General features: G+C 42.3%; 1 protein-coding gene across 4 annotated transcripts in view; it reads right to left on the bottom strand.

Moving 5' to 3' along the window:
* Positions 1-14,085, bottom strand: part of dip2a (disco-interacting protein 2 homolog A) — an 87,735-nt gene that overhangs the window by 24,143 nt on the left and 49,507 nt on the right. For all 4 annotated transcript variants that reach the window (XM_008287656.1, XM_008287657.1, XM_008287659.1 and 1 more), the window contains exons 2-6: positions 11,681-11,752; positions 6,693-6,812; positions 6,488-6,607; positions 2,530-2,799; positions 416-553 (exon numbers count right to left, since the gene is read on the bottom strand). In XM_008287656.1, coding sequence (XP_008285878.1) covers positions 416-553; positions 2,530-2,799; positions 6,488-6,607; positions 6,693-6,812; positions 11,681-11,752 — 720 coding nt within the window. The remainder of the gene's footprint in view (positions 1-415; positions 554-2,529; positions 2,800-6,487; positions 6,608-6,692; positions 6,813-11,680; positions 11,753-14,085) is intronic.

The following is a 14,085-nucleotide window of genomic DNA, read 5'->3' as shown; positions in this document are numbered from 1 at the left end:
ACTGTTTCAATGATGAATAATTTTTGGAGTTGGATTCACTAACAACATGGCAACAACCGAGTACGAGACCTTCCTCTAATAGTCTGGTTCATGCCATAACTCAAAGGGTTTTCTGTTTTCACTGCTCAAGTGAAACGACGTCACTGTAAATCAATATGATCTATGTTTTTATTTGTTAACAACATCCAACATTAAGCTAGAAACATGGAGGATTTTTTTTTTTTAGGGGGGTGTGGGGGGGGGGTTTGAAGAGGTGCAATGTAACCATGGCAACATGAGAGGGTCAGTCAGTAGCTTGTGCCAGTCAGCCTGACTGAGGAGAAGACAGAGGGACAGACAGCAGGGGAGAAAGCAAAAAAGGGAGGTGGCTGTCCGTGTGGCTGTATATGTGTGTGTGCGTAAGTAAGAAACTCACCATCTGCGGTCTCCATGACGCTGGTGTGGTGGTTGTAGCTGCGGGAAACGCCTCGCACCGAGGCCACCTGGGGCCGCTCTGCATGAAACGACGAGCGCTCCGACAGCCCCGTCACGTCAGGGGGCGCCGAGTGGTTATCTGTGATGAGTGGGGTGTCGGGGGTTAAAAGGTCAAACGCCAGGCCGACTTTGGGCTGTCGCAACTATCTGAGAGTCTACTTCATAGGTTGGCAAACAAACTGCGCTGACAGGGATTGGACTTAGATTGTCATCTCTAAGTGTGAGGTCTTACACTGTCGAGGAGCGTCTTTTAATGTGAATTTTACATTTTAACTCCACGTTACCGACCTGCCACGACTATGAATGAATGTTTTTACATCCCCCTCAGCGAGTAAGACATCCACATAAAGCAAAAACTGTAAAACATGATTAACAGGCAGGTCTGAGGACATCGTGGTGGCCTCCATCTGTCCCCCCTTTTCGTGCTTAATTCCAGAGAAGATTCCTGAAGTTCCACAGATCAGTTGACATCACGATGCCACATAGTATACACCCTGTGGCTACTTCAAGCAATCAAGACAACAGCAGTTCTGACAAAAGTTTTACATTCAGAAAGCTTGCAGAGGTTCATTTTTGTTTATGCTGCCAGAGAGATGCTAATTAATTAAAAGGCGTCTCATTATTATGCAGGGTAGTTCAACATCACTGCACAACTATGTCAATAATAAACATATAGCTAAATGAATACCCATGTGACGGGCTCAGTGGTATGGTGTGGTGGGAACTGAAGTTTAAAATGCAAATCTAGTATTTCTATTACATAAGTAACACTGTTGTTGGAATCAAATCAATCATGAATCAGCCTGGGAACTGAGGCTCCCTTCTTAACAACATATAAACGTGCATAGCAAATGTGAGATTTCAAGACCAAAGGTCATGTTTGTTTGGTCATTACCATCCACATTAGAAATTAAAATGATGTCTCTGTAAGATGGCGTACGAGTTGTCATGGTGAATGACAGATAGGATCGGTGTTCGAGGGGCCAAGGAACAGGGTAATACGGGAGATTTATTTACAGCTTCATTCAGCACCAGTCACTGCTGCTACTTTATGACAGCAACCTTGAGGCGAGATGGGCTGGAGAAAAAAAAAGAAATCAGACAGCTCCATCCTAATAGGATATCGTTGTGCCAGCGACAAATACAGACACACATGGACACACACATAGCCACACACACACACATAAGTAAGCAAGAGACGATCTCACGTCGCTGCTACAGAGAGACTGATGGTGATAAATCCACTCATTAAGTCGCTTGTGACACTCACATGGCAACATGGAACAAGCAGTTTGACAGAGATGTGGCTGCGAGCTTTTTCACAATGACGTAATGACAGGGAGATGGCAGACGGCGAAGACTAATTAGAAAGACGAGAATTAAAACTCTGCCGCTGGTTCCTTTTGTCTTGCCATCATGCTTTTGTGTATCAGGAGGGAGATAAGGCCTCGGAGGTAAAAGATGTATAGGACAATGCTGTCTGTCTGCGATTAAGCTGCCACTGTAAAAAAACAGTCTGCGCGACATAATACAGGTTAAGATGTTACCTTTGATTTAACAAAAACTTTGGCTGGCTGGCGATATTCAAATTCACCAAAATGTCTGCTGAAATTCACAAATGTCGCAAAATGAAAAAAATATAAAAATCTGTCTTTAGACTCCTTGAGTCACGTGTATATGTACATTAGAGGTCATGTATTTATTTACGCACTATAGATATAAGGATTTAAACTGATACAGCTAAGAACGGGGTTCCTCAGGCTTGTTGAACAACTGTGATTAAACCTAAATGTATTGTGAAGGTTACCCTAAAGAAACCGAAAGCCAAACCCACACTTGTGAGAACGCTATGCAGAAAATTTCAAACATCTAAAAGCCTTTTCCTGCTTGGAATGAACACATTATCTTATTCTGATACGAAGGGGTAAACGCGTGTACCTCTGTGCTAACTAGATGAAAGCACTGTATCAGTTAGAAGGGGGGGAAAAAAAACAAAACATACACATTGGCCAAACCTTATGTGATGTCGTGTGAGACTGTGTGCGTGTCACTGACCTAGCTGGGTGTGTGCCATAAGGTCGGCCAATGCGGTAGCTGCGGCGTTGGCGTTGAGGGCTGCGTGGGCAGAGGTGTTGGTGGTGGTGACGGATCTCCCTCCCGGGTGGGATGAGGTGGATGACGCGGAGGATGAGGTGGACGAACCCTGGATGACACGGTTAAACCAGTGCTCAACGGCTGGGTGGCCGTGGCCCTGGTAGGGCGTGGAGGTGGCCAGACGTCCCTGCCGGCGCAGTGAGCCCTCGTCTTCCGACGCTGAGGAGGTGTCTGTGTTTGACAGGTCAAGACAGGGCAGCGTCATAACAGTGGACAAGAACATGGGGCTGTCTACAGTGTGACCAGGATAAAAACAAGACAGCAAACTTTTGCAGAGTTTAGATGATATGCAGATGATACATTATTCTACTTATACATACTGGACAAAGTACATATAAGCCAGTGAGATGACAAAATGAGTTTTGGTGGATGATGGACATGGAAGCGAATACGCCTAACAAGCCTGATATTCGTTTTAAAACAGCTTCCCTGGTAGAGTTGTTTCTAAAAATTTGACGCCATGTAAAAACACTGCAACATGTACTATATATGGATGATAAAGTGTAACAGACTTTGGCAACAGACAAACCAGAGGTTTTCATATGTACTGCACATGACAGGGAAAAACAATAAACTATGTGCCTGGCTTGCTAAGCTGCAGTCGTCAAACTACTAATGTTCAAAGACAAGAAAAAACAATGGGAGTTTCTTTAAAGCGTATTAGAACATTTTCATATTGTCTAGCTGATATTGACATTTCTTCTTCAAGAAAATTGCAAACACAGATACATACTGCACTTGCACACAATACAAGCAGCATTAGCCTAACCACATTTCCTATCGATTGTTGGTGTAAAAAAAAAACAAAAAATTTTGATAAATGCAGAGTATGCTTAAGGTCCTGTTACTTGGACTCAAACCCGGCCACTGATGAGTTTACCGTCTCTCTCTTTTGAGGCAACTGTGAGCAGTTGGTCTAATCAAAAATAGCCCAAACAGGAACAGCTTCAAAGCAACATAACAATCATTTAAAATGAACACATTCCACTTCATCTGCCAAGCTCCAGGAAATGTCTGTTCTTTTGACAGGATCATTTAAGTTACGCAGCAGCACCTAGTCTTAGATTAGCATTCTGCAGAGAACTGAGAGCAATGAAAGGGCTAAAAGCACTTAAGCATCAACCATTTCAGAAAACGGAATATTCAAACTATAGACTTGTTTCAAATCACCAAGAAAGGTCACACCTTTCCCCATTATTCATCTCTGACCATGTAAACAGTGACGCCCGCTAAGCAGCTCCCAAGGAAAGCACAAAACTCATTCACACATTTCATTACAATACTACACTAAAGCCCTTAAGCATATAGTACAAAAAAAAAGCTTTAATAATGCGGAAAACCAATCTCAAGTCCACTGAGAGGATGAGAGAGACAATTAGAAAACAGAAGATCTAGAAAACAGAAACTAAGACTGTGTGCGTGATCAGCACGTGCCTGATGGATGTTCTCTAAACTAATGAGCCTTCATGTAATTAATCCTGCTAATCACGCTCAGTATGTAGTTACAAGTAAAGTCCACCAATTGAGACGCATTAATAAAATCACTGCTACTTTCCATAAGCTTCCTCCGGGCCTTGGCCTTGGCCAGAGGAGGGCCGTGGAAGGTGTAAATATAACAAACCAATTTAATGTCTCCACAACCAGTGGACTCATGCGGGTTATCTCACATTTATGATTCTGTTTGTTATTCCTCTGCCTCTCTCCAATCTCTCTCCGCATCGCAGTAACCTTGACACAGTTACACAGGGAGAGATGGAAAGAGAGGGTCAGAGAACAAATGCAAAGTAGAAACTGAGAGCTGGAACAAATGGGGAAAGATACTGAAGAAGGAAAAAAAGAAAAAAAAAGAGGTATTTGTCACAGAAAAATTGTCAAAACAGGAACAGAGAGTAAAGAGTAAGACAGAGAAATGCAGGCAGCGATGGAGGATTTCAAAGAGAAAGAAATAGAAACAGAGAGGCTGAGATCTCAGTTATTCCGATGCACCAATGAGCAAGAAAAGATAGATCTAATACTGAAGCTTCAGTCCAGCTGCTACAAGCTTGAGCAGGTTTTCACTGACTTGGATTCACAGAAAACTGATTCAATCCAGTTGGTTAACGCAACATCATAATGACTATAATGACCATGTACAACTAACATCATACTGTATGGGAGCTTTGAGGTTAATCTATGCTTGACCCATGTATATATTTCACCATTTTCTTCAAAGTTATCTACTGGACTGATGATGAGATTTGGCAACTGCACTTGTGCACAGCAGACTTTGAGCTAAATGCTAATATTAACCTGCTAACATGTTCACAATGACAACATTAACAAGTGGATGTTTAGCCGGTATAATGTTTAGTAAGTCCATCATTAGATGTGAAAGTACTGGACCCATTTCAGCAGTGGCACAAGACACTACGCCTGGGATCACCAAAGCTATTATATTTCATCTTGTAGTGGATGTGTGCATTATATTTAATGGCATTCAGTGCAATATTTATTAAGATTAAAAAAAGAAAGTTATTGAGCGTACAACCAACTGGTTAGCATTGTGCTTTCCATGTATTAGTTTCATTGTTTTGTGCACGCTTCAGCTACTGGTCTCTGCATTGGCTGCATTAAACAAGGCTTCAGTGGAACACCTCAGAAGAAAAATGGTCATCCAGTGAGCATCTCCGATACCGGCCTCTGACCTCTATTGCATGGCATACCACCCTCTCTCATCTCTTGTTTCTCATCTGCCTCTTCGCTGCTGTCTAATAAAGGCAAAGATACCAAAACAATACGGCTTCTATCAACCAACCATGCCTACACTGGTTGAATGACAGGTCTTGAAGTATTAAAGAATGCTTTTCGCTCAGATTATCACTGGTTCTTCAGAATCAGACATGTTGTATGTAAACTGACAACCGCAGATAAGCAAGACAAGAGATGGAAAATACAGATACCAACAATATCAAGACCTCTTTATCCAAACATTAGCACAATCGTTGGCCAAAACTCCACCTATTACTTTTATGCTAATGTAATCTCAAGACGCTGTCACAGATGAAATGCTGAAACAACTGCTGCAGCCTTGAAAAAGCAGCTGAGATCATCTTGTACATTGTGCATATGATGTCGATTTGTCCGCTATACCTATGCACCTTATCCAAGTAGATTACAGTATATCACTCAGAATAACTCAGAACAACCATGAAGAGTCCTTCTCCCTCTCCTATTCAAACCTAAATGTCTGAGCTCTTAATCCGGTTACTTGCTCTACTGCTGTGTCCTCTCTCTTTATCCAAGACTTGAGGCTTTATGGCCCCCCACCTTGTACACCAATGATAAAGTCACTGCAGTGTTTGAGAGTCTGTTATCAAATCTTGCACAGATAACTTGCTGAAAGACTGAAAGAAATAAAAATGACTTTTTGGGCCTTGAAACTCTTACAAAAAAAAAAAAAAAAGAGGCTGCAGAATGCAGTAAAATGAAAACAATTCAAATGAACTGGCCCACACATTATAAACTGTTATAAAAGCAGGCAAAAGGTCGACATTTTGAGACGATGCTCACAATCTGATTATGCATCCATTATGCAACCCATGTGGGAAGGTCTGCCTGAGAACACAACGGTCAGAACTGACTTCTTTATAGTTACAAAGAATGGACACATTCATCAAACTGCACATTTTCTTTCCAGTAGCAAAGGCATGGCAACATCATTTTCAATCACTGAACACAAGTCAGCATCCTACACTCTAATGCTCATGGGAACGTATGACACAAACAAACACCCCAGTGAGAACACAAACCCAGGCTGTGTGCTCACAGCGCAGAACTCTGATATAGGTGGACAGTGAATTTAAAGGAACAGGGGTCCCACCTGGCGGGGTGCATGCCTCGACAGAAGACTGAACTAACACAGATCGCCTCTTGGAGGGCATGGGCATCTTCCTCTCTTTGTACTTTGCCAAAGCTGCTTGGACGGCTTCTGTGTGCAGATCTAGAAAAACAAATCAGCAAAGGTTAGCTAAAGTAAAAAAAAAGAAGAAAACTAGACATTTAAAACTTTTTGGTAACATGATTACCAGATCTGAAGCGTTCATCCCGGGTGTTGGCAGCCCGAGACTTGTTGTGTTTGGAACCTGGAAGTGCAGCTTGGGATGAGGCCTGGATTCGGTTGTCAATTTGCAGAGATGGATCTACACCTGCAGAGAAACACGTCAAGGCAGAAAGAGGACAGTTTAGAACAGAAAATAAAAGCATAACCCTCTCTAATGCTCATATGCAGCAATATCAACATCACAAATATGAACAAAAAGACTCTTTGCAGAATGTGCCTTGGACATGGAGCAGTGGTGCCAAGTATTGCTTGACTAGATCAAGTATCCATAAGCTTAATGGTAATCCCTACTTAGGCTGCTTTCTTTGAATACAGTAGCTTGGAGTTGAGAAAGTATTCACTTTAATTAATCCAGCCTCCCTCACAGCTTTCCAGCTGCCTCCAAGCTTTCCGAGGGAAGAAAATGCAAATTACACAGACATAACTGAAAGGAGGTGATTAAGCACCATGAATGTCAAAAAGACAACATCTTCTAACTGGAGAGTTCTAAAATTATCAGACTCTCAAACTCACAACCTCCCAGTGCAGCGTACGACACAAGCAGTGATTCATGCTTTTGCTTATGCAATCCTTATTTGAGCGTCACTAACTAACTAGTGGTTGGCATCAGAGGGGAAAACCCGAGACCATTGCCTGAAGGAAGGTCACCACATGCAGAAGAACAAGCTCTATCAGTATGCCTCTTCCTCTCAAGTTTCCATTCTTACATAGTTGAAGTATGCAGGGAGAATAAAGTAACTCAAGAATGAATTCTGATGAGAATTTATGCCATGACAGATGATTAAATTGTGACTAAATTGGATGAACGTCCTTCTGCTGCAGACTGAATTTGTTGATCCGGCTCAACCTTTTGACATTGGGCAGTAAGCGGGGTTTACTTTGGACAAGTCGCCGGTCAACTGTAGACAGAAAATGTTCATCTTCTTTCCTGTTTTGTTATATATTTATTTGCATGATAAAACTTTAAATTCACACAGAAATAATGTCATAACAAGAACAACCTGTACGTAATGACAGGTATGAGAAGTGATTTCAAGTGGAACACGAGACACAATGGGACAGGAGCACAGCCTGTATGATGGCACTACCTCCAACAGATGTGTAAATATATTTATCTGACAGTAAGACATAGAGGAGCATAAAGTTTAAAGCAATGCTTCTATAGTTCTGCAGTTCTGTCTTCATAAATAATAGAAACTAGTGCCATGTTCCCACTGACTCCTGCCAGTTTCTACCTGCACTTCCGAAATGTATTCCAGCAAACTGATCTAGTTTCTGACACCTAAACGCTGCATGTTTGTACACCATCAAAGCAGGAGCACAGCAAACAACTGAATACGTTACATTATAGTGGAAGTAAAGTACTTAGGGTCCTTGTGTAAGTGACAAAGTAGGATCAGAGCTTAAAGAAACCCCCAAAACCGAGCTAAATGAAACAGCTAGCACCGACACCCACAAAATCATAACTTGTCTTTGGCTTTTTAGTTTCCTCTGACTAAACAGATGTCAATAGCACTACATGAACCTGAACCTGCTGCTATCCTATTGAGGCCTAGCAAAGTGGTGGCAGAAGTATTCAGACCCTTTACCTATGTATAAGTACCAATACAACAATGTCAAAACACTCCATTACAAGTTCCTTCTTAAGAAAAAAATAATATATTCAACTAAAAGCACTGGTTTGGTCCCTTTGACTGATTTTTTATTTTATTTACCAGATTATTAATTGTGAAGCATCAGTGTGTCAGCAGCATGTAGCAGCTGAGACGGTTTGAACTACTTTTTGAAACCAAACGAATCTAAGAAGTCATGAGATGTTTAATTTGAAAGGAAAAGAGAAAAAAAAACTGAAATATATTTTCTCTAACTTTTGATTTTTTACTTTAATCATAAGCATTAAGTTGTATTTTAGAAATGTATTCTGCTATCCACTGTGAAAAATCTTAATGAGTAACTAAAGCTGTTAAATAAATGTAGTGGAGTGGAAAGTACAGTATTCCCCTCTGAAATGTAGTTGAGTGGAAGAACAGAGCTGCATAAAAGTAAAGTACATGTACCCCCAAATTGTGTTTAAATATTTGTATTTAGTTATTTTCAATCACTGAGCTCGTGTCGGACTGTTTTGTATAAAAATTAGAAGAAAAAGAAGATGAACAATAGAACTACTGTAGCAGCAGTTCAAAACTACAGCTGAAGCTGTGACCTCATGTGAACAGAGACTTAATTACAGCTTACAATGATTTGATCAAGATTAAATTAAAACAAACTGAAGCATAGTCCCATTGTGGCATAGAAGAAGGACTGAAAATCCACAAAAGGATCCCAAAATTAACAGTGCAGTAAAAAAAAACAACCAAAAACATTTACAACCAAACTGTTGACAGTTTTGAGGTTGGTCTGGTGTTGTGGTCTCTTTTCACCTGACCTAATAAACCACACAGAGTGGCCGCCTGGGCTAATATACCATTTAGAAAACAGTTGTGCTGAGGACAGAGTCCTAACCACACCGCACTCAGCTAGCTCGATCCAGCGTCTAGCCTCTTGGCCCGTCAGACACTCGGCCAGCCAGCCAGCCAGCCAGCCAGCCAGCCAGCCATCAGCCATCAGCCTGCCCGGCTTTTCAGCGGCAGCTTAGTGGGGATCAGTGAGCTCCACACCGTCAGCAAGTCTCAGACAGCAGCAGCACACACACAGCAATGCTGAGCAACAATCACACACTTCAACTAAATCTGCAAAACAACACGAGTTTCAAACATTGCACAAGGTAAAAACAAGACCTGAGGACATTTCAGGACACACCGCACATGGAGTGTGACTCACGCGCACACACACACACACACACACACGCTGCATCCCCCGAGCCTGGACAGACACATTAATATATGCTGGTCCCTCACATCGCTCTGACAGCCCAGTCACACCACGGCCTTTTCCCGGCTCCCGGAGGAAACAGGTCTATAAAACAAGCCAGGACACCAGACCCGGTTGCTGGGCAGAACACACTTCAGAGACACACCACAATGAGCCAATCGGAGGCGTGCTCATGTACAGCAGATGTCGTTATTGGTTCACAGCGAACCCTGATGAATTTTTACCACCTGTCTGATGCCAGCGTTTACTTACCAGTGCGGTGGCTGATGACACGTGTGTGTCTATTACTTCCTAGAGAGCAAACACGCTTGGCTAATGACTTGCATCAAGCAAAAAGTTCTCCATATGACTCAGACACACAGATGATGTGGCTCTGAATGAAATTTCACAGGTGCCTTATAAACGACTGAAAGATAACAGTGAGAGAGCCGAGGCTGCATTCATGGCCATAAAGTGAAAGCAGAGAAAAGAACTGTCACTTCACACTGGGCAAACTGCATACCTGCATTCTCACTGAAGACAAGTTAGAAAAAAATCCTCAGCAGGGCTTCATTTGATGCTAATCAACATTCACTCACATGCAACCAATTCATTTTTATGTCATGTCTAATAGCCGGGCAATGCTGGAAGCAATTATTTGCAGTAAAACCCAAGCACTAAACATAAACAAAGGTTGACAACAGTGAAATATAAGGCAGTAAAATAGCTTATGAATTCAGGCCGGATGAAGCCTACGGTCTATAGGACTATTTTAACCCTGCAGCTGTTAAACAATAACCCACTGATTCATTGTGCCGGATGGATGTGTCATTAAATCCCAACACATCTATTCATCCTACTAACAGCATGTGCTGTATATGAAGTACCTCACCCACTCGAAAGCCTTTCTATTTCTGCTCTATATCCATCACTTCCCTTATTTAGATGTTAAGATCCGGACTGAACGGCTCGAACAATGAATAACACAAAGAAAACACAAAGTCCGTGATAACAAGAGCGAGAGGGAGCAAGAGAATGAAGGAGATGATCCGCCCAAGCTAAATAACAGACCTGCTAACTCTAGTGGAAAGCCTCGAGTAGCAGCCCACACCAGACTCTGGTTTCCACTTGTGAGAACGAGCCAAACCAAAGACTGCTATGGACATCAGATAGAGGACAGAGAAGCAACTCCTCTTTGGGATTCACCCCAAACCACCTCGATTTATAGACTGCCAGAAGCGACTAAGACCGACTGACTGCACAAATGGGCCTAAAAATACACTTGGCAGATATATAAATATATTGTATGTAGCCCCCCCCACACAGACAAGCGCTACACACAAACTTCACACCTCACTGCTCTTCAAAATTAATACCTTTCTTCTTAAACACCCACTGGCTGACACAAATATGCACAGTCTGGCAAAAATATACAAAACAATCCCTTAAATAATTTGCATTCTGTAAGACAGCTTACCTAAAAACCATAATCACCTCCGATCACGAGCCTCGCGTCTGAATTATGAGAGAGAGATATCTTTGTGACACTAACAATCTTCATCGTGTCTTCCCTGTATTGTTTTTTTTTTTTTATTTGCATTTGGCTGCACGTGGCTGATGGAGCGCTCTGGCATTAATAACAGACCAGAGGGTCACAAGACCACCATTAAAGTCCTGAATTGAAGACAGAAAGACACGCCAGCAGACATGATCTAACCAGATAAGTAAAGAAGCGACGTCAAACTTGACTGCGGCGTCCTTTGTGACGACTTCCTCACCACATGATGCTTCATCTGCTGTTTCAATAAATACTAAATGTACTCAACTTTTGCGGGCGACTTCTGAAATAGTTTGGCTTTTATATTATTTATGTTTTGGGATGGAAGTTTTGATTTCCTGTCTTCTCTTGTGCCTCCATCGTGGCTCGTTTTATAATACGTGTCACATATATGAATAAATCTCCTCCTGTAACTTTATCAGATGATGCTTTTTTCTCTCTCTTTGCTCCAATAAGGACACCAATGCTAGCTGCTATGCTAACAGACTGCTAAGATAAAAAAAAAAAAAACTAGTCCCGGCCAGATGATTTCCTGCAGGCCTTACCTTGAATCTGTGGGATGTACGGTGCCAACAGCTTGCCTCTTTTCTTCTCATAGCCCTTCTGAGTGATGTCCCCTGTACAGACAGAGACAGAGGAATAGAGGAACAGACAGACAGAGACAGAGAATGAGAGAAGGCGGGGGGGGGCAGAGAGATGAGTCATTAGCTCAGCCGTGCCTTGGTGTTATGTGTGTGTGCGCACAACTGCCTCAGGATCACACTGCCAGGCTGGTCACACTGGCACCACGGGGCACCACATGCAGTTTGGGTTAGCAGATGATGGGCTCCTACCAACTCTCAAACACACACACATAAGAAGAAGTGATGCTCAAGTGTAAGTGCATCACAAAAATAAAAAATAAAATCGCACTTGATAGATATCATAGCGTGGAGAATTTCCTGTGAATACTTGAACGATGGCATCAGCTGAGAAAGAGGTATTTAAAAGATCATTTGTCTGGAATATTTTTTTCCCCCCCTCGATATTTTCACCAAAAGTAAAATGAAACACTGCTGTCAGCAAAAACCGAATCCGTCTCAGTTGTCTCCCCACACATAATTAAATGTCAGATCAGGCCGCGCGTTATTCAAGCAGTCATATTTGAAAAGAATATCAACGTTTTTCCATGCCTGGAATTGGAGTACAATAAAATGAAGAAAGAGAAAAAATGAGGGCAGAGGGAGACAGAGAGATAAGAACGCAGACATGCGGACAGGAAGAGACGGTGAAGGTATACTACGGCTCCGTAAGTGCAGCAATATACGAGTGTGCAAATATTTTAGGAACTAAAGGTAAAGTGAGGATGCCTTCAGAGCTAATGGCGCGCATAGTTTCTATTTATCCATTAACTTTGCAGGAAATGCGGTAAACAGAAATCAAATCAATTGGACTTTCAAACAGCACCGGTTCCCCCAGGTACAAAACGCATACAGCTTTTCAAACTGCTTGGCAGAGCGTTTGTTTCCGAGCGTCTTGGAAAACTAGCCACAGCTCTTCTGAGGATTCAGGCTTTTGTAATGTCTCCTGTCTCTTTATGTAATCCGATATAAGGATTTGATGATGTTGAGATTTTAGGGCCCTGTGGGGACCGTAGCGTCTACACCAGGACTCCTCGTTATTCCTTGGGCTGAAAATGGTTCTTTAGGACTCTGGCTGTGTATTTGGGGTCATTGTCATGCTGCAAAATTGAATTGGACCAATAAGATGCCTCCCTGATGGTGCTGCGAGATGGATCTACAAATCTAAAGTACCCAAAAGTGTTGCACAGTACTCTGGTCCGTCACTACACTTGGCTAGGTGATGAAAAAAATGGCAATGATTTCCTTAATGTGACCTGGATCTGGCTTTTATTCATTTCTGGGTTATAATATTATGCATGACATGATAATTAATTAATTATCCGTCCTTGTCGTCATATGACAAAAGCAATGTTTTGATTCTCGCAATCCGACAGTCCTCACTCAAATCTGAACCTGGCCGGACTGAGAAAGAAAACATTGCACTTTCTTCGTAGCTGTCACAGTGTGGATTGCTTTGTCAACTACACAAAGAACGCAGTGTCCTTGACTGCCTTTTCCCAAGAAGGGAACCAGCAAAATGCAGCATCTTTGTAGTGAGAGTTAAAAGCTTATAACAAACAAACTCATCGCTAAACGCCAAAAAACGTTGCAATGCATCCTTGTCTGCATGAGGTCTGTTCAAAAGACAGAGAAGTAGGTCACTGAGTTTGGAGTATTTTGGCTGCTCATGGATGATTTCAGGGTTGTAAGATGTCATTGTGCTTCCGGATAACAGACGCTGCTGTGGGCCAGGCTGATGCAGATGGGGTGGAGACTTTTTTTGTCGACAAAAGGCGTATTGATTCAGTCCGAGTGGGCTGACTGACAGAACGTCTTAAACACAAACCATGAGTACACAGCTATGCTCCCACATAACCTCTTCTAACAAGCTCTAACACCTCTAAAGATGGAAGTAAACAAACAGGACTGGCAACAAAACTGTGATGGGTGAAGGGGCTTTGTGGAAAATATGTCAGACAGGCATCCGGGCTGTTAGGAGAGTCGCAGCCACTTTGCGCAACGTATGTGTCGGTTTGGAAGGAAGCTAGAAATGCTCACACACAAGTCTACGCGAGATCTTAGTGTCAGTTTCCAGTGGATGCTGACACTTATATGAATAGATATCACACTGTGGCCTTTATGTTCATTTCTACAGGCTCACAGTGGGGGTCACGAGGTCAGATGAAAAAGCAATAGCGCACAATAAAGCTATCTGACCACAGCAACTTGATTAACTGTCTCCCCATGGGCTTCTATTTCTTTATCCTGCCTTAGGAAACACTTCACTTGGCTTGCCCGTTTTTGAAGTTATCTGAAATGTAAAGTTTAAAGAACGGGCTGCAAGGTGG

Source organism: Stegastes partitus, unplaced genomic scaffold, assembly GCF_000690725.1.
Source record: "Stegastes partitus isolate 25-593 unplaced genomic scaffold, Stegastes_partitus-1.0.2 Scaffold511, whole genome shotgun sequence".
NCBI classification, from domain to species: domain Eukaryota; kingdom Metazoa; phylum Chordata; class Actinopteri; family Pomacentridae; genus Stegastes; species Stegastes partitus.
This window is presented reverse-complemented; position numbering and strand designations above follow the sequence as displayed.